This window comes from Vombatus ursinus, unplaced genomic scaffold (assembly GCF_900497805.2).
Source record: "Vombatus ursinus unplaced genomic scaffold, bare-nosed wombat genome assembly UNPS02014825.1, whole genome shotgun sequence".
Lineage (NCBI taxonomy): Eukaryota > Metazoa > Chordata > Mammalia > Diprotodontia > Vombatidae > Vombatus > Vombatus ursinus.
The window spans coordinates 6,634,046-6,654,690 of record NW_020954603.1 but is presented as its reverse complement, the minus strand read 5'-3'; the positions used below and the strand labels follow the sequence as shown (position 1 = coordinate 6,654,690).

The 20,645-nt window shown below is 43.6% G+C and overlaps 1 protein-coding gene across 1 annotated transcript; it reads right to left on the bottom strand.

Moving 5' to 3' along the window:
- Positions 1–5,671: 5,671 nt before the first annotated feature.
- Positions 5,672–17,193, bottom strand: LOC114024816 (carnitine O-palmitoyltransferase 2, mitochondrial-like). Its single transcript, XM_027837971.1, has 6 exons — positions 17,077–17,193; positions 16,390–16,451; positions 14,512–14,592; positions 10,298–10,404; positions 7,403–8,704; positions 5,672–6,560 (listed from the first exon to the last, which is right to left on the bottom strand). Exons 1-6 carry the CDS (start codon positions 17,191–17,193, stop codon positions 6,226–6,228), a joined length of 2,004 nt encoding a protein of 667 aa, XP_027693772.1. The 3' UTR covers positions 5,672–6,225.
- Between the last annotated feature and the right edge of the window lie 3,452 nt (positions 17,194–20,645).

The window sequence follows — 20,645 nt, the reverse complement described above, 5'->3', positions numbered from 1 at the left end:
ACTCCCTCTTCCCCAAGTGTTCATGTAGCCCCTTTCTCCTACTCTACTCCCTTGTAGACTCTTTTTTTTTTTTGATTAAGCAATGGGGTTAAGTGACTTGCCTAGGGTCACACAGCTAGTAAGTGTTATGTGTCTGAGGATGGATTTGAACTCAGGTGCTCTATCCTCTGCGCCACCTAGCTGCCTCCCTTGTAGACTCTTTTTCAAGAAGCCCCAGAATCCCTCAGAGCTGTGATGCAATACAAATCCCAGAATGCCATTCAGTTCTCCAATCCCAATGCTACCACCCCTGGGAAAGGTGCTTCATTCCACCCTCTTATGCTTCCACTCAAATTCCCCATGACTTTCTAAATCAAAACACCGCGCTCTAGTCAGGAATCTCCTAATAGCCCCTACCTCAGAGGGTCATTGTGAGGATCAAATGAAATAATATTTGTGAAGATTTAGCTAGGGCCTGGGAGATGGTAGATGCTTAACAAACACTTATTCCTTATGAGAACACGAGCTCCTTGAGGGCAGCGACTATCTCACTTTTCTATTTGTATAGTCTTTAGCACAGTGCTTTGCACCCATCGAGTACTTCGTAAATGATTTTTCCATCATTTCAAATGTGATATTTGTACTGCTCTTAGCACAGTGCCTGGTATACAGTAAGTGCTTAGGTAAATGTTTTTTATCATCATCATTATCATCATCATCATCATCGTCATCGTCATTCACAACAAAGCAAATTCCATTTTATAATCTATAAACAACAAACCCAATGGGATTTTGTATTCTCTACATCTACCTTTCAGTCAAGTGTGTGGCTGTAAAGACAGAGTTATGCTGAAGGAAATCATTTGAGAAAGCTTGACCCTTCCCTTCTCATATTTTCCTCAAGAATAACGTCAATATAACTTCAGGGTTCAGCATAGTGCCTGGCATATCAGTGATGCTTCATTGATTATGAATATATGGGTCGATTTTTTCTCATAATTTTTTTAAAGATGAGAAAGTACATAAGTGCTTAACCATGTGTCAGACCCCTCGTTAAGAAAGTAGGCACGTGACTCAATTACTAGTTATTAATAGTAATTCTTTTTTTTTTTTTTGGCTAGGCAATGGGGTTAAGCAACTTGCCCAGGGTCACACAGCTAGTAAGTGTTATGTGTCTGAGGCTGGATTTGAACTCAGGTCCTTCTGATTCTGTACCACCTAGCTGCCCCACTAATAATAATTCTTTATAATGTATATGTATATACATACATATATGTGTATATACACGCATGTGTATACATATATGTATGTTTGTGTGTATGTGTGTACACACACACACACACATGTAAGTTTAAACTAGTTTCATAAGAAATCACCTTCACAATCTCGTCCTCTTACTCCTTCTTGTTCTCATGGTTCCTGGGGACCTATCTGTCACTGGGTGAGTGGAGTCTCTGATCTGTGCCAGGAGCAGGAACCATGGAAATCTGTCAGTCCAGGATCCCAGGCTAGGTTTTATAAACAGCTGAGCATCAGTGCCCTGAGGAGCAAGGGTCCTAGCTCAGCAGAAGCTGACAGTGATTCTGGCTTTGGATGTGAATTTGGTAGGACCAATGCTCTGTAGGAAGGGTGAGCCTAATACCTGCTATACCCGGAGACCAAGGAGGTATAGAAGGGATTGTGTCCCCAAGGTGTCAAGGGAAAATGTATGTTTACTCTTACTATATCTATGGAGTAAATGTATAGTTCCACCTACAGTGCCTTAATGTGTCTGGTTTTCTACATGCCCTCCAACATTTGTAATATTAATATTCCCTTTTCATCAATTTTGCCAATCTAATGGGTAAAAGGAAGAACCCCAGAGTTGCTTTAATTTGCATTTCTCTAATAATTTATGATTTGGAACATTTTTCATACACACATATTATATTATTATTATTATATTATATTATTATTCCTCCTAGATTTCTTCCTTAAAAAGTCTGCTCATATCCTGTGACATGGGGAATAACTTTTTTGCATTTGAATCTCTTTTTTTCTTATACATCTTGGAAATGATGATTTTCCTCCAGTTATGTTTCCCTTCTAATTTTAGCTGCAGTTTTGTGTGCATTTTATGTAACCATTTATGTAAAATTGCCTAGTTTATCATCTGTGATCCTTTCTATCCCTTGTTTGGTCATGAACAGTTTCCCTATCCATGTATCTGAAAGGTAATTTCTTTCTTGCCATTCTGTTTATAGTGTTACCCTTTATCCCTCTCAGTCACATATCCATTTGGAACTTATCTTGACACATGGTGTGAGATATTTGTCTAAGTTTCTGCCAAATGACTTTTTGATGTTCCTAGCAGGTGTGGTCGAATAGTGAGCTCTGATCCCAGTTGCTAGGGTCTCGGATTTATCAAACACTAGGTTACTGTGTTCATTTGCTTCTATATGTTTTGTACTTAATCTATGCCACTGAACAAACTATTTCTTAACCACATCAAACCATTTTGATGATTACAGTTTTGTAGTGTGATTTGAGTTCTGGTGTTACTAGGCCCTCTTCCTTTCCACTTTTTTCTACTTACTTCCCTTGAGGTTTTTGTTTTGTTTTGTTTTGTTTTTTTTGGTGAGGCAATTGGGGTTAAGTGACTTGCCCAGAGTCACACAGTTAGTGTTATGTGTCTGAGACCAGATTTGAACTCAGGTCCTCCTGACTCCAGGGCTGGTGCTTTATCCACTGCACCACCTAGCTGCTCCTTTCCCTTGAGATTTTTTTTTAAAATTAGTTTATTTTGATTTATTAACAATCATTTCCATAAGCTTTTGAGTTTTAAATTTTTCTCCCACTCCTTTCCCACCACCCTCCCCAAGATGGCACACAATCTGATATAGGTTATACATACACATTCTTATTAAACATATTTTCACGTTAGTCATGTTGTAAGGAAGAAATAGAACCAATAGAAGGAACCACAAGAAAGAGGAAACAAAACACGACAGAAGGAAAAAAGAGCAAACAATATGCTTTGATCTGCATTCAAACTCCATAGTTCTTTCTTTGGAGGTGAATAGCATTTTCCATCATGAGACTTTTGGAGATGTATTCCCTTGAGATTCTTGACCTTTCATTCCTCCAGATAAAATTCATTATCATTTTTTCTAGCTTTATGATGTATTCCTTTCATAGTTTGATTGGCATGGCACTGATTAAATTAATTTGGGTAGTATTGTCATTTTTATCATATTGGTTTGGCTGACCCATGAGCAATTAGTATTTCTCCAATTATTTAGCTTTATCTTTATGTAAAGAGTGTTTTGTAGTTGTTTTTTGTATGGTTCCTATGTTTGTTGGCAGATAGGCTACCAAGTATTTTATACATTTGGTAGTTATTTAAAATGGAATTTTTCTATCTTTTCCCACTGGATTATGTTGTTTATATACATAAATGATGTCATTCGTGTGATTAATTTTAATTTTCTTTAATTTTAAATTTAAATTTTATTTCAATTTTGCTGTTGTTATTTCAATTAAGTTTTTAGTTTGCTCTCTAAAGTTCTCTGAGTAAACCATCATATCATCATTAAAAAAGTAATTGTGTTTCCTTTTTACCTATGCTTATTCCCTTTTCCTATCTTACTTCTACAACTAACATTTCTAGCACTATATCAATTAGTAGTGGTGATAATGGACATCTGTGCTTTGTCCCTGATCTTACTGGAAAGTCCTCTAGTTTATGCCCATTACATATATTACTAGTTCTTGGTTTTAGATACTACTTACCATATTAAAGAAAGATCTGTTTATTTTTATGTTTTCTAGATTTTTTTTTAAAGCAGGCATGTATCTAAGAGCAGGACCTCTTTCCCCATGCCTTGATTGGATTAATGTAATTATCAGACTAAGAGAAGGAAGAAATCTTTTATTTTTTCAGTTTAATAGAAGTATCTCTTGAGGTTACTTGGAGTATTGAAGAAATGGAGTGAAAGGTTTTAGACAAATGCTTCTCTAGGCTGTGCCCAAAGTTAAAAGGTTATTGTTTGATGAAGGGAAAGTTAACTAAGCTTTCACCTGGGCTTTGTAACCAAGAGATGCATCTTGTGAAATTTTGTTTATTGTCTAGAAATGTTATAAATTGTAAACTCCAGATTGACTTGTGTTAGAGAAATTTCCAAAGGCCTGGATTTTTAGCAGAAAAAAATACTTAGAATAATTTAAATGAATAAAAATGTTCCAGCAGGCTTGTGCCTCAAGTTCCGAGGACAGTTTTCTCCATAGTATAGATGCCAGAGTGGAGCCTCTACAAGCTTTTCACTGGCTATTTGTGCCTTTATTCTCCCACATGCAGCACTGTGATCTCCCCCAAAACTTGGCCGGTCAGACAATGGCACACCAGCTTTACAGCTCAGACCTAATTGAAAAACTCCCTTTTCCATGATGCAGAGCAAAGAAGACCCACCCTGATTCCGTTCTCACCTGCTAGGACCAAACTGTAGGCCCTTTCCCCTGTTTGTTAGCTACAAAGGAGTGGTATGAATGAATTGATCAGGAACTCAATGTTTATCTAAAATCTTTTAGATTTTGATGGAGATGGTAAATCTTGAATGGAGAAGAGAGCAGGAGCACACAGGAGAGACAGAGGTAGAAAGGTGGGCCTATGGAGATTAAGGAAAAGCGCTGAAGATCAGTTCCACCTGATCTGGCACCTAAAGCATCACCTGGTCTTCACCTAAAATACTACCTTAACTTGATGAGTGTGACTTGGGGGACAATGATTATTATTCTACATTTGTGGGATTTATCTATTCTTTTTATTTATCCCTAGGGATAGAGTTCTGGGAAGCCATTTCTTTGGGATGGGTTGCCTAAGGAATATGTTACTTGAGCCAGGAAAGGTGTGACTGGACTCCAGGAATGCTAGGCACCTATGATCTGCAGATGATTGCAACCCCTCCATGTGTTCCCACGTTAATATTAAATATTCAACATCAATCAAAGTAAAAGTCCTCAAAGAAAAGACAGGAGACTTCATGTTTGACTCAAAGTAGAATTCTTATTCAAATTCAACAAAACATGGGGGGGAAACATCATTAACAGACATTTCAACTCTTAAGTGAATCCAGTTTAGACTCACCTTTTTCTAAAATGCAAAGAGGAGGCAATCAATTCAATTAATAACAACCACCACCACCACAACACCACCATCTTTACTAGGTACCTATCAAGTGTCCAGAACACACAAGTCTCTACCCTCAAAGGAAACACAATTCACATGCAGCAAATAGTAGGTTAGGAGTTTTTTGTTTGTCTTTACATCTCAGTGATGCAGAAACTTTTAAAACACAACCACAATGAAAGACTTGTAAAATCAGTGCTCACAAGTCATTCCTTATGTCTCGGATGCTTAACTAGACCAGAATATTCTGTTGCTGTGTCTCTTGGGGGAAAAATCAGTTCAAGCTTCCATTCAGAGGGGGCTCCCCTTGTGAAAGCGCCTTGGAAAGTCATTCTAAATTCTTCTGGACCGATAAGCTACATTGGAAAGGTGTGGCCAAGGTCTATTAACATGACCCAACTTTTTTTCTTCAAGAACGTATAGTGAAGAGACTTGTAAGTGGAAGAGTTAAGAGAGAAGAGGGATGTTATTGATGTGTCCTGGACAGACTCTAGCGCCGTAGCCATATCCGCTGGATAAGGCCCAAACAATGTCATTCAAAGAGCGCAACTCACTCTTGATCAGTTACCCTGGAAAAAAGGGCTGTCCTATGTTATCCTTCCGCTCCTCCTCTTATATAGTACAACTACATCCAAACATGGTGAACTTGTTTACTCTTGTAACTACTCACAAAAATCATTTCTGATACCCAGGAAAGACTCCAGGGCTTCTTCATGCTATTAAGAGTTATAACCACATGGCTGTCCCTTATGCTGGCATTAGAGCCATCTCTAGAGACTTTCAGAAGGGTAACAAGGGAGCACTTATGAATGGAAGCATGGAGGGACAGCAAGGTACTTCTCTTATTATTGGAGGATGGCCCAGCTGAGCACCAACATGTAAATGAATGGAGAGCGGGCACAAGATTGGTCACTTAACTCTAGAGAGAGATTCCCCCTTTTTCTCCCTCCATTTTCAGATTCTCTGGGACAAAGTGGAAGGCCTAGACCAAAGCAAACAGTCAGCTTTTAATTAATTCTGGTTCCAAGTCTGGCTGTTGAGTCATCTGACTTATCCTTTCCCACTTGTTTTATGGGTCTTCCTTAGCTATGAATAGGTCTGCCTTCTAGAATACCGAAAATATTTTCCAAGCACTTTGTGACTCCCTGATTGAATTCGCCGACATTTCTGCCACAGTGGGAGGAGACCGTGAACTTCAGGTAGTCTTGGTGAACCAAATAGCCCACTGCAATGCCATCGGGCACCATCGGTGCGAAAGCAATGTTGGCCACCAAGGGGCTGCTGAGCGTGTTGGTCCAAAGGACGTTTTCATTGAGATAAATATACGCGGGATCCTGGAAGAAGTCGGGAATCACGGGGCCTCTCTTTGCTGCTGCCAGGAACCTCAGGGCAAACAAGTGCCTGTCGAACCCCTGACCTAGGGAAGAGATGCAAGGTTGTTACTGCTGACGATGGACCCCGAGGCAGGGAAAGAGAGAGATGCCATCATGGGAGGCTGTGGCTCCTGGGTAGCTGATGACAACTCTGCTAAAAAAGGACCACCTGAGAGACCTGTTTTCAGGATCATGGAATTTCAAAGCTAGAAGGGTGAATTTAAAAACATTTTAAAACAATCTACAGGACAGGAACTGTCAGAGCTGGGAGGAGCCTCAGGAGAGAGAATGTCAGAGTTAGAAGAAACCCTATTACCTAGAACCTGACTCATAGTAGGCTCCTTATAAATGTTAGTTGGCTGACCAAGAAACCTCAAAGACCATTGAGTCTCACACACACCCCCAGCCCCATACACACCAGTTCTACAATGTGAGGAACACTGGGGACCTTAGAGAGCATGGGAGACTGAGGCCAAGAGAAGTGGTGATGAGCTGAAGGTCATATATAGCAAGCTGGAAGCACAGCCAGCTCCAGATTTGGGATCTATGGGTAACTTTGGGGAAGCCACATAACTTGCTGGCCCTCAGTTTCCTCAACAATGCCTGAGGTCAGACTGTGGTCTATGAGTTGGTGAGAAACACTCAGATCATCCCCAGGTCTTTCTAGCTTGACAGGTCCATGGCATTCTTGGGACACTCGCTCAGCCTTCAGGAAGGCAGAGTCATCTCCGTGCCACAATGAGACATTGGAAGGGGTCCTAGTGAAGGGTTAAAACTTCTCTCGTCTACAAAAAATTGTATTGCTACTTCAATAGGTAAAAATGGCATTGTCATTCCTCTGGAAAGAGTCCTTAGTAAGGAGCTCAACACCAGCATTCCTACTTACCCATCGTTGCCTCTCGGATTAGTCGGACGTGGTATCCTGAGCACTCAGACAGCATATTCCGAAGGTCCCTCACTTTGTATTGGAAAGCCTCCCTTATGAAGGCCTCAGAGCATCTCTTGGCATAAACGGAGGCAGGCCGAATGATCTCCCTGCAGCCGTGCTTGAAGGTCCTGGTGCTGCAGGCTTCATACTTTGGTACTGTCTGCCGGTACAGGGAAAGGAAAGTCATCTGAAGAGGGAGCTGGATCATGGCATCCGGGCTCACCTTCTGCCTCTTGAGGAAGGCCTTCCCTCCTTTCTCAAAGCGGAAACACTGAAAAGTCAAGGATTTCTTCTTAGCTTCAAAGTTTTCCTTGGCTTCAGAAATGCCCTCTCTTAAGGTGTCATTCAGGTAGAAGTTTAACTTCCTCACCACGTAAGAGGAGTCCACACTGGCGAGGTGAGAGTAGGGTGTGACCATGGGCTCCTGGGTGCTGTCTTTAAAGATCTCATTCATGAAACAGATCACAGCCGCACCATCCCCCCAAGAGGTCTCAAGATTGATGCCCGCAGACCCATCCTTGGTGATGATCAAGTTGAAAGACTTGTCAAACCAGTGGTTCATCCCCTCCCCATGGTGGAGGGTCTGAACTAATTGGTCAATATCTGTAACAGAAAAGTCATCTAGACACAGGCTGAAGATGGCTGTTTCCACAAGCCTTACGGCTTCTTCACTGCCATTATTCAACAGCTCATTGTGAAGCTTGGCCCAGGTGTTTCTATTTTCACTGGTCAGGTATGCCACGGGGAAGTCAGGAGTGGGACTTTCATCTGAGAGAATGTACTTCAGGTGGGCATGGATTTCTGAGGCCTTCACAATATTTCCATTATCATCCAGGACATTAAAGACATAAAAATTTCCATTTTGTAGCACCAAAATGTGCATCCTGCTTTCCTCAGTGACCAAGTCATCCTTATTTAGGGGAATGCGGGTTGTGTTGAAAAGCCTGTAGAATTGAGACATATCCAGATGATAGGCGCTGACCATGGAGGCAGTCGTACACACAAGATCTGGAGATATGAACTGAATGAGTTTCTTACATTGTTCATTGTCGGTCTTCTCTGGGTACAGGTGCATGACCTCTGGTTCAAGGTATCCAGCCCTGAAGGTCTTCAGGAACCGAATTGAAGATATGGTCAGGTTGGTCGCTCGGGTGAGCTGGTCATTCTGTTCAGGGTTTGGATCTGCTTGGAAGGCAAGAGCTGCATTGCCATGGGAAGCTATAGAATCCCAAAGAGCTAAAAATGCATCGATCCACATTGCTGAAAAGAAGAAAAAGAAAAAGAAAAGGATCATTGATAAGGGGTCAATTCCAACAATTCCATCTGGTTCAATTCAAAACACATTTTTTTAAGGGACCACTGTTATGGATCAGGAGAGAGGCCAAGGTTAGATTAGAAAGGTCCCTGTCTTCATAGAGCTTTTACTGTAAAAAGGTTGATAAATATTCCAATTTATATCATTTTTTTTTTTTGGCTAGGCAATAGGGTTAAGTGACTTGCCCAGGGTCATACAGTTAGTAAGTGTTATGTGTCTGAGACTGGATTTGAACTCAAGTCCTCCTGACTCCAGGGCTGGTGCTCTATCCACTGCACCACCTAGCCATGCCTATATCATTCTTAAAGAAGTGATGGGAAAACATAACTATCCCAAATACTAGTGTCCATCATAGAGTCTGCAAGGAGAACTCAGGTCCTTTGCTAGTCCTTGGGTTGATGCCAACCATGGGCTGGTCCAGGGGCAAGAAAGACAGTTAAGCACAACATATCTGACAACAGATGCAGTATTCTGCTCCTTATAATTTCCAGTGATTCACAGGAGGTGTGCTGTATTATACGTTCTCTGGGCCCAGGGCTGATGGGGACGTGAGTTTTAAGTATTTCCTATTTAGCCTGTGTCTAGCTTGTTTTCTATATATTTGCTTCCATATTGTCTCCCCCACTGAATTGTAAGCTCCTTGAAGGCAGGGACTGTCTTTTGATTCTTTTTGTATCCCCAGTGCTTAATTAGCATAATTCCTGGCACATAGTACTCAATGAATGGTTATTAAATCAATGAATGAGGGCCATGGTGTTGAAATGTGGGGTACAGACATCTGCTCAACACTAGTATGTGCCAACCAAGCAGAGAGAATGAACTTTCTAAGCCAAGTGGTGATGGCATATTACCATTAGCCCAACTCTCTGCTGTCCTAGGATATAGGGAAAGGGAACAATCTCTGGGGCCTACTAGGAGCTAGAGGCATGAGTGGCCATGGAGCCTTGGGTTGACCTGATGGACAAGGCCCTAGCTCAGGGTAGTGTGACAGTCAGTCATAGATAGTGATAGGGTGAGGAGAACTCCCACCCTGTCAGTCTCCCAGCTAATGTGACTTAGGAATCCCAGAATGGCAGCCCTACCTAACCCTAGTGAGGCCAACTCATTCTACATCTGCGTGCAAATTCAGAGAGGGTCCTGACAATTCCCTTTGTCCCTGGGTTGACATTGATATTTCCCAGGGATGTTGATCATCTCTGTAACAGGGAAAACCAAACGTAAGTGCACAGAACTATATCAGTGGTAGAGAGAGGGAGCTCCTGCATCTCTAGGTTGCGCCATCTTGAGTCAGGATCTTAAGAGTCAGAATGAGCTTTAGAGATCAACTATTCAATCCTATTGTTTACAGAAAATAAATCTGAGGCCTTGAGTCTCGCCTTGATGGCAACAAGAGAATTTCCAGGAGAGGGAATCACTAGGTCAGCAACCTCTTAGTTGACCTGCTCAACTACCCCCCACCCCAGGTCTCAGTTTCCTTCTCTGTAATTAGGCTGGGTGGCCTCTGGGCCTTAGACACTCCCCTCTGTCTGTCTTCCTACCTGAAATGTAGCTGGTGTCCTGATGGAGCTCATCCAGGGCCACCAGCTCTTCATGCAGATCTTTTCCAATGCCATATTTAAAAGAATGACTCAAGAGTTCTGTTTTCCTAAGAAGAGAGAACAGAGAGTTATAATCATGGCAGGGAAGGTCCCAACAGAAGTGGCTTCTACACAGCAAAAAATGAAGTGGGGAACTGAGGGGAAGATGCCCCTCTGCAGGAAAGAGGGAGGAGGAAAGGGGCAACAGACCAGAACAGGGGACTCCTGGCTTCTAGTCTCCAGAGCTCTGTGACCTTGGGCAAATGGCAACTCCTCTGAGCCTCTGTTTTCTTATCTCTTTAATGGGGCTGGAAGAAGGACCTATGGACTAGATACAAGGCTCTTCCTACAGAGAGGGCTGTTGGACCCTCAGAGGAGGAAGCAGCTGCTCATACTTTATGATGTACATTATTCACAGGAGAGACAGAGAGAGATAGAGACACACAGAGAGAAAGAGAGACAGAGACAGAGAGGACAGAGAGAGATACAGAAAGACAGAGGCAGACAGAGACAGAGAGACACAGAGAGACAGAGACAGACAGAGGCAGAGAGAGATATAGAGAAACAGAAAAAGACAGAGAGACAGACAGACACAGAGGAAGAAGAAGAAGAAGAAGAAGAAGAAGAAGAGAGGAGGGAGAGAGACAGAGAAAGACAGAAAGATAGAGAGATAGAGACAGACAGAGATATAGAGAGACAGAGAGAGGAGAGAGAGAGAGATCATCAAAAGAGCATTGCAGGAGAAGGGATAAGTAGTGACAGGGAGATCCCTGATGAGGGGCACTCAGGTGGCTTTTGGCAAGCCAAGGTGAGCCATAGAAAGATCTACTGTCCTTTTAGGGGTGTGTCTCTGGGATGTGCTGGTGAATCTCCCATGCCTTTATCTAACCTAGTACCTATACTACCCACTTTGGGTGACTCACATGGGAACAATTAATGCTATTGGAGTTTTCCAAGGAAGAAATCCACGCTATCAATAGTCATATGAAAAAAGGCTCCAAATTAATAATAAATAGAGAAATGCAAAATAAAACAATTCTGAGATTTCATTCATACCCATCAGATTGGCAAAGCTGACAAAAAAGGAAAATTGTAAATGTTGGAGGGGCTGTGGGAAAACAGGCACGTTAATGCACTGTTGTGGAGCTGTAAACTGGCCCAGCCATTCTAGAAAGCAATTTGGAATATGCTTAGAAAATTACCAAACTATGCATACCCTTTGACCCGGCAATGCCACTAGTAGGTCGCTACTCCCAAAGAGATCAAGCACAAAAAATTAACATATTTTTTTGTAGTAGCAAAGAAGCAGAAACAGGAGGGGTGTCTATCAACTGGGAAATGGATGAACAAATTGTGGTATATAGATAGGATGGAACACTATTTTGCTATTTGAAATGACAAAAGGGATGGGTTTTTTAAAAAAAAAAAAGTGGGGAAGTTGTATAAACTAATGCAGCATGAAGTGAGCAGAACCAGGAGGACAATTTATACAACAGCAACAATACAATTTCGAAAGACTTAAGAATATTGATTAACACAATGACCACCCATCATGTCAGAGGACTGACAGTGAGGCATCCACCCACCTCCTACCAGGGAATGGGGTGGGCTTGCTACAGAATGGGACATGACCAATGCGGAAATTTGTTTTGCTTTATTATGTAAATTTCTTACCAGGGTTTTGTTTAATTTTTTTTTAAATGAGGGTAAGGTGATAGGGACAGAAAACAGATTTTTGTCAAATGAAAAAAATTAAATGAAATCTAAAAATAAAACTCTGCCACAAGGAATCTAGAGCATTGCTAAGAATTGAGATGAAACTCTAGGTAAGCAACTGAAAAATTTAGGGCTACAGGTAGTGTTTTCATCAAGGCCAATTGAATATAAAGGCTTGAGATGAGAGGACATTTGGGGGAAGCAAAAAGCTGGTTAATAAGATTCTATCTGAGAATATGATTTGAATTTCTGTATCATTGCTTAAAATATTGGAATATAAGCTCTTGGCAATGGAAGGAATATTTCTAACAAGGTCTAGTTTTTAATATATTACATAAACTATATAAATATTATATGTATATAGAATATATTACTGAAGTGACTGGACAGCTACAACAAAACACACATATACCTGTTGCTGTTCAATCATTTCAGTTGTGTCCAACTCTTTGTGACCCCATGTGGAGTTTTCTTGGCAAAGACACTGGAGTGATTTGCCATTTCCTTCTCCAGCTCATTTTACAAATGAAAAAACAAGGCAAACAGGGTTAAGTGACTTGCCCAGAGTCACACAGCTAGTAAGTGTTTGAGGCCGGATTTGAACTCAGGAAGGTGAGTCTTCCTGACTCCAGGTCTAGCATTCTATCCACGGTGCCACCTAGCTGCCCTGACATATACATGCATACATATATGCACATGTATATACACATGAGTGTGCAGTATCCTTAATATATGTACACACGCATTTTTGTATACACATACATATGTGTACATACCTACACACGTGTATGTGTATTTGCATGTGCGTGTATGTATATGTGGGTGTTTACCTGTAGTCTTATCCATCTAATCTAAGTTCTTTAAACTGACCAAGGAAGGAAGAGGGCTAAAATGGCTTATGTACCCCTGCCAAGCTGGCTCCTATAGAGAACAGCTCTAATGTAGGACAGTGGGCGAAATGTCCAGGAACCAGCAAGAGATCAAAGCTGATGAAGCAGCCTGTAGTAAAACCCATGCCTTCTAATGTCTTCTACACAATGTGGGTAAGAAGCAAGGCACATCCTAATGCAAGGAAGCATCCTGGAGCCACTGTGGAATGGAAGGCTCTGGAAGGGCCCACCTTCTTCCAAAGGGCCAGAAGGGAGAGGACAGGTATTGGAGGTGGGGCAAGCACTGCAAATTAGAGTGAGATGCGTGAGAAGATAGAAGAACCAGAGAAGGAGGCAGACAGGAGAGCCCTAGGGGGAAGGTCAACAGAGGAAAACCAGAAGGGATGCTGTGGGAATGGCCTAGCTACCCCCTTCACAGAAGGCAGACGTAGATGAAGAGAGTTTGGGAAATGGAAGTGGGCTTCAGTCACCCAGTTCTCTCTCTCCCCAAAGCCAAGCAGCTGATCACTTCATGGCGTGACTTACCAATAATTTCATCCTTCTGGAGGAGGAGGAGGAAACTATGGGCATCTCATTCTTCTGGACCTGATTTTCACCAAGAAGCCAACATGATAGGAAGCTTAGGGGCAAATGACCAGTTCATCTTAGCCTTTGTGACAATGGAGAAGAGACAAGTTGAGCCTAGACTGGCATGTAATCTGCACCCCCTGGGCTTGGGGAGGAACATGAGCAGGACCCGATGGACTGAAATCCCTTAGGAAGGGTCAGCTTAAGAGGGGATGAGAAGTTCTCAAGATCGAAATTCTGAAAACCAAAAACGATCCATATGAATGAAGAGAACGGGGGAAAGTTGTTCAGGGAGACCAAGGTCGACACAGAATGAGCACATTGACTTAGGATTTTTAACTGCACGCAGAGAGAATAGGAGAGCATTAGCTCTTAGAAGGATGAACACAGAGGCATGGCCTGGAACTCTCAGAGTGGTAAGAGCTCTTCAGTTCAAGATGGCCCAAGGCTGGCAAAGAATGTGAGGGACAACAAAAAGTGTTTGTGTGTTTGGTTTGCTTATATGTTTGGGGTTTTTCCTCTTATGTTGAAGAAGACACTCAAAGTCGAGGTATCTAAGATCCCCTGAGATAGGACGATGACAAAAATGAAGTCAGTCATCCTCAACATACTCAATATTTTGTTTCCTTGTTTCTATGCCAAGAAGAACTACCTTTAGACTGGGAAGGACAGAACAAAAATGACTAATAGAGAGTTGAAAGACAAGATTTGAACACATCTTTCACGCCATTGTAATTGCCAACATGGAGACACAAGAACTAGATGGATTTGGACCTAGTTGAATGGCTAAACCCAAAGATGTCATCACTGATGACTTGACATCATCTTGGAGGGTGAGGCTGAAGAGCCAGAGGCTTAATGGAAGACAATTCTCTCCCCTTCCCCTGTCCCGCATGCCCCACCCCACCACAGAGTTCCCATGAGTCTCAGAGAAGAGGACATCTAAACATGGACTCCCCAATTGACTTGGGTCAGGGGGCTTCCTCTTTACCCGGCCTGTACCTGAATTGATCATCATCTAAAATAGGCTTTTGGGCATTTAGGTATCTTCTCACAGAGTCTGTCAGATCTGGAATAGGCAGCCTGAAAGGGAAAAGAAAAGGTAGATTCAGGTCTGCATGTACACATGCTGTCTTCCCCATTAGAATGTTAGGACTTGTGGGAGCTTACATCCTCAAGAGCTTAGATGTGCCCAGCACATAGTAATAGCTAACATGTTCATAGTGCTTTAAGGTTTGCAAAATGTTTACAGATGTTATTTCATTTTATCCTCATGAAACCTTGGGAGGTAGGTGCTATTATCATCCCTTGTTTACACCTGAAGAAACTAAGGCAATCAGAGGTTAAGTGACTTGCCCAGGTTCACAAAGCTAGTATGTTTGAAATAGGATTTGAACTCAGATCTGTCTTGATTTTCAGTCTAGCACTCTATCCACTACCCCATCTTGTTGCCTCTAGGTACTCAGTACATGGTTGTTGATTTTCTTTGCGGTTTCTAAAGTGAATGCATAACAAGACCCTAGAACAAGACAGATTTTTTTAAGGCCACCAAGGGATGGTCTAATTAACTCCCGTAGCTTTATTTATCCACTTATACTGAGGTTTCTACATCTGCATACCCAGCTCCTGTGTCTTTCCCAAGTCCCAGGCCCCTACGTGGCCACTGCCTGCTGAAGGTGGCCACCTCAATATCCCATTGGCCTCTCCAGTGCGCCATGTCCAAAATAGAATTAGACATCTTCCTCCCTACACCTTCCCCTGTGACAGATGGATTTTATCCCCATGCTTAACTTAGCACAATGCCTGGCATATGGTAGGCACCTAATTTTTGTCAACTTGACTGAACTTGAGAGATGACAGACAAGGAGGCTAGTTGGGAGGGCTCCTACTTCACCATTTTCATTGGTTTATCTGTTAGTGGCACCGTTATCTTCCCCGTCATTCAGTCTTGAAACACTGGAGTCACCATGGACCCTTCCCTTTCCCTTTTCTAAATCAGCTGGTTGCTAAGCTCTGTTGATTCTGCCCCTGCCTCTTACATCTGCCCCCTACTCTTCCCTCCTTCTGCCTCCACTCAAGTTTAGGCCATCATCTCAACTCCCCTTGACTATGGTAATAACCTCATGAGGTTATAGCCTATAAGGAACACTTGTTTGAAAGGGGGCCTTCATTTTCCCATTTGTGAAAGGAAGATGCCAATACTCGTTACAAGGTCCTACGTCACCAGTTTACAATGAAGAACAAATGATATTATGTTTGAGAAAGAACTTTGGAAACCGGGAAAATGACCCTAGAAGCACCCAGGGATTATACTGGATGCTTCTGGACCTGCCTGGACTGCCTCGTTGTCACCAACACTTACCTGGGCAGATGAATACCTAGATAAGAGCATACCTAGGCAGGAGCTGACCCTGCTGGGGGCTTACCTGCTCAGACTTTTACTTAATCAGTTATTTTTATGGGCAGGCTCTTACCTGGGCAAACACTTACTTCGGCAGGCCCTTACCTGGCCAAGAGTTTAGCTGGGCAGGCATTTACATGGGCAGGAGCTTACCTACGTAGGTATTCAGTTGGGCAAGAGCTTACCGGGTCAGCATTATCTGTGAAGGTTTTTACCTGGATGGACATTTACCTTAGCAGAAATTTACCTGGACAAGACTCTGAAAAGGAACTTACCTGGTGAGGATGTTAGCTGAGAAGGTGATTACCCAGGCAGGAGCTTGCCTAGGCAGGTACTTATCTAGACAGACTGATCACCAGGGCAAGAACTTACCTGATTAGAAGCTTGTCTGAGCAGGAGGTTACCTGGCCAAGAGCTTAGCTGGGCAGGCGTTTACCTGGCTTTTACCTGGCCACACCCTTACCTGAACACATCCTTACCTGGGCAGGCTTTCCTGATAGTGCATGGTGTCTACGATGCTGTGATGTAGGTAGTCTGTGTGCTTTATTGGACAAGTTCAGAAGGCCCAAAGGTCCCTGGAGGGAACTAAACTCCTCGAAGTGCCTCTATAGCAGGTTATAAGCTTCCTTAAGGCTCTCTTGGCAGCCACCTGCCCAGGGGATAGTGCCAGGCACAGGGCCATGGGCTTCAGAAGCTTGGTGGCCCCTCCCTAACCCCCTTAATAATTTAGCCTTTGAAGTGGGCGCCCCTAGTTACATCTGATTGTGAAGCCTGGTTCCCACCCCCAAGAACCGTATTGTGGTAAAGATGGGGTGGGAGATGCTTGCTTAATGCTGCTCCCCAGACCTGTTTCCCCATGGGTTCAGTGGGACAAGGGTGCCTGGCCTCATGGAGAGGCACCTGTGGGTGATTTTTGGCCTCCAGAAAGCATCAAAGCATCTTCTACTCCAAGAAGGAAGCTGCCCACCCCACAAGAGGACCAGTGGGCGATCAGGAAGCTGCAGGGCGCTGCTGTGGTCCCCCTTGGGACACTCGTCTTCACTTAAAAAGGGTTGGCTTCGCCTCCATTTGGCTCTGTTTGGCCGATTTCTTTCAAGGTGGCTTCATTTATGAGGCTTTCTCACAACTCCTCAGCAGATCTGTCCTGCTTGCGCTCCAGCACCCACCTGGCTCAGTGCCCTGGCGAGGAACAAGGAGACAGAGCAGCGGCTAGGTCCTCCCCAATGCCCCTGTGTCGCTCCACCCCACGTGCATTGGGCACAGCTTTTGTTTAGGTAGCGCATGGGGCACTCTCTCCCAGCCCCGTCTCCTACCCCCCCAACATGGAAGCCCCTGGAGGACAGGGGCTGGTTCATTGTTGTCCTCATGGCCCTGGTGCCCAGCACATGGCAAAACACATCTCCATTGTTTGGGTCTCATTTCCAGGTAGATTCTTTCTCATTAGGCTTTCTCTCTCTCTCTCTCTCTTTCTCTCTCTCTCTTTCTCCGTGTGTGTGTGTGTGTGTGTGTGTGTGTGTGTGTGTGTGTATCCCATTCCCTTGTTTGTGATTTACACATCCATGGAGGACCAAGCATAGTGTTACGTGCACTTCAAAGATCCTGGCTTTGGAGATGAATGGCGACCTCAGAGGCCATTTAACACCTCATTTTTACAGGTTAGATTCTAGGGATAAGGAGCTGGGCTGTAGTCAATTTATCCTTCGAAGCTCAGCTCTCTCTCTCTCTCTGTCTCTATCTCTCTGTCTGTCTATGTGTGTGTCTCTCTGTGTCTCTCGGTGTCTCTCTCTGTGTGTCTCTTTCTCTGTGTCTCTGTGTCTCTCTCTTTCTCTCCCTCTCTCTTTCTCTTTTTCCTTCTCTCTCTCTCTTTCCTTCTTTCTGTCTCTCTCTGTGTGTCTCTGTGTGTGTGTGTGTCTCTCTCTCTGTGTCTGTTTCTGTCTCTGTCTCTCTGTGTCTTTCTCTCTCCAGTTTTCTCATTTGTAAAGCAAAGATTGGATTCTTATTAGTTTAACCCCTAAATACAGTTTTATGCTGTTAGATGGCCCAGTGGATAAAGCACTGGACCTGGAGCCAGGAAGTCCTGAGTTCAAATCCAGCCTGCCTCAGTTTCCTTATCTGTCAAATGGGGATAATAATAGCACCTCCCTCCCAGGGTTGTTGTGGAGATCAAGTAAGTGCAAACTTTAAAATGCTATCTAAATGCTAGCTATTATTATTGTTACTTATTATTATCATTATTATTTTCCCAGTTGCAAGCTGTCTTTCCCAATTAAACTGTAAGTGCCCTGAGGGCAGGAACTAAGTTTTCAAAGTCACTGGAAGGCCCCTCAGAGACCATCTGGGAGTAATGTAGAGTTTCTTGAGTCAGAAGACTTGGGTTTAAATCCCACCTCTGACAATTATCATCTGTGTGACCTTGGGTTAATCAATTCCTCTCCTCATCTATAAAATGAAGGGATTGGACTCTGAGGTCACTTTCAGCTCAGATCTGTAATCCTGCAACCTGACTGAGAATCTCCTCTCCTGACATCCCCAATTATTGGCAAATCACTCTCTGCCTGACGGGAAACTCATTACTTAGCCAGGCAGCTGGCATTGTTAAGAGGCCTTTCCCGACATCAAGCACAGAGGGTGAAGAGGCCCTGATCCTGATGCCCTGATCCCCTCCCACAGCCCAGGGGCCCAGGGTCAAGCTTTCCTTCTCCTTCCTCATCTCTCTCAGGGCAACTCCTGATTCTATGGTTGCTTTCCTTCATCCGTGACTTATACATCCATGCAGGACCAAGCATAGAGTTACATACGCTTCAGGGGTACTGGCTCTGGAGGTGAATGGGACCCCAGAGGTCATCTAGTCTAACACTCCCTTTTTACAGGTTAGAAAACTGAGTTAAGTGGCTTCAGACATTGGATCATAGATGTATAGTTGGAACAGACCTCAGGGGCCCTGGCCGTTTTAATCATAACAATAATAATAGCTAGCATTTGTATAGTCCTTTAAGGTTTGCAAATTGCTTTAAACATATCTCATTTTATTCTCGTGGGAGCTCTGGGAAGTAGGTGGTATTATCCCCATTTTATGGATGAGGAAACCCAGGCAAACATAGGTGAGGAGACTTGCCCACAGTTGCAAGGCTAGGAAGAATCTGAATTCAGATCTGCAGACACCTGAGCCTGTGTTCTTTCCTTTGCCTTACACTGAGAGCTGGGGTTTTGGGGGTGTTTATCTTCCCTTCACTGACACATATTGCAGCCCCTCTCCACGTTAGGGATAGGTCTCCATCCCCTACAGGTAGGTGCCATTGGTGACCTACACCAAGACCAGTCCTGAGACTGTGAACGTCTCCAGAACTGGCAACACTAAAGATCTAGTTTGTATAAGATTTTCTATCTAAAAGGAAAATAAATCTATCCCCTGCAAAGAACAGACAGCACATTTGGCCAAAGAAGAGTCAAGAGAGCTTGAAATTAAGCATGAATTAAGAAGAAAAGAGAAAATAGGAACCACCAGCTTACTCACAGACCTGTGACATTGGCCCACAGAGATGTTCGTGACCCCTTGAAATTCGTTCTCCTAGGAAAAAAACGTCACCATGAAGACCCACGTTCACCAGAATCCCTCACAGGCCTACTGTACTTCAGACTGGGGGGCCAGGGAGCCCCCATGATCGACCTTGGGGGCTCAGCCCTCACGATCCCCTCCATGCCCCACGGTTGCCAGTTGCCAATGGTCAGCTGCCCGGCCAACTGACATCAGCTTCTGGAACCTTCTTGGGGAAGGCAGTGAATGGGGGTTGGGGTCCAGCTGCCCACACCCCATCCCCATGGAAGGAGGCTGGTGTCTCAGAAGCCATCCCAGCCTCTTGAGCACACTGAACCTGCTCATTTCCCCAAGCGTCTTTTTATCAGGAGACCTAGCTGGGTGTGAATGGTCCAGCTGAAGCCTAGCTGGGGCTGTGAGCAAATCTCTTTGTCCATGTCCTTATCTATGAAGTAAAGAGGTTGGATTAGATGAAGCCCATGTTTCCTTCTGTGTCTGCATCCTGTGACATGGAAATCATTTATAGGTCTCTGCCTTCTTCCAGTGAAATAGAGTGGAAGCTCCTTGAGGGCAAAGACTATTATGCTTGGTTTTTATAATTCCCACTATCAGACCCATAGTAGATGAACTGAATTAAAGCGGGAAGCTTAGTTTAATATTTTCGCTGATTTTTCTCTCTTAAATCAGTTCCTCTTCTCTTCTTTCCAATCCACTCTTAGCCTTCACCTCTTGGGATTTCATTTTTTTTTTATTTTATGTAGCCGGAATCAGGGAGAGGGCCTTCTTCATATCTGTCAGCTCTCCCCAAAGGAAAAATCCCTTCACCTGGAAGTTCCATTCCCCTGGGAAATGGATGGTGAAAAGAAACGTGGATCTTGGGAGCTGAGAAGAGAAAGGAGGTAAAGGGCGCTTCCTGATCTCTGCTCCTCCAGCACCTGGGATCACAGACCCCGAGCCAGAAGGGACACTCTGGAGGTCCTCTTCTCATCCAAAGAAGAAGAAGTCTGAGGCTGTGACTTGGCCAAGGTCTCACATGGTTGTCACGATGAGGATTCCACGGCAGGTCCTTTGACTCTGAAGCCAAAGCTCCCTCCTCTTCATGAAGATGTTTGTGATTAGGGGAGAGGGGCACAGCAGAGATGTCAACCCCTCAGAAATATTTGGGTAAGAGTTAACAAAATAAGCAAAAATATAATAAAA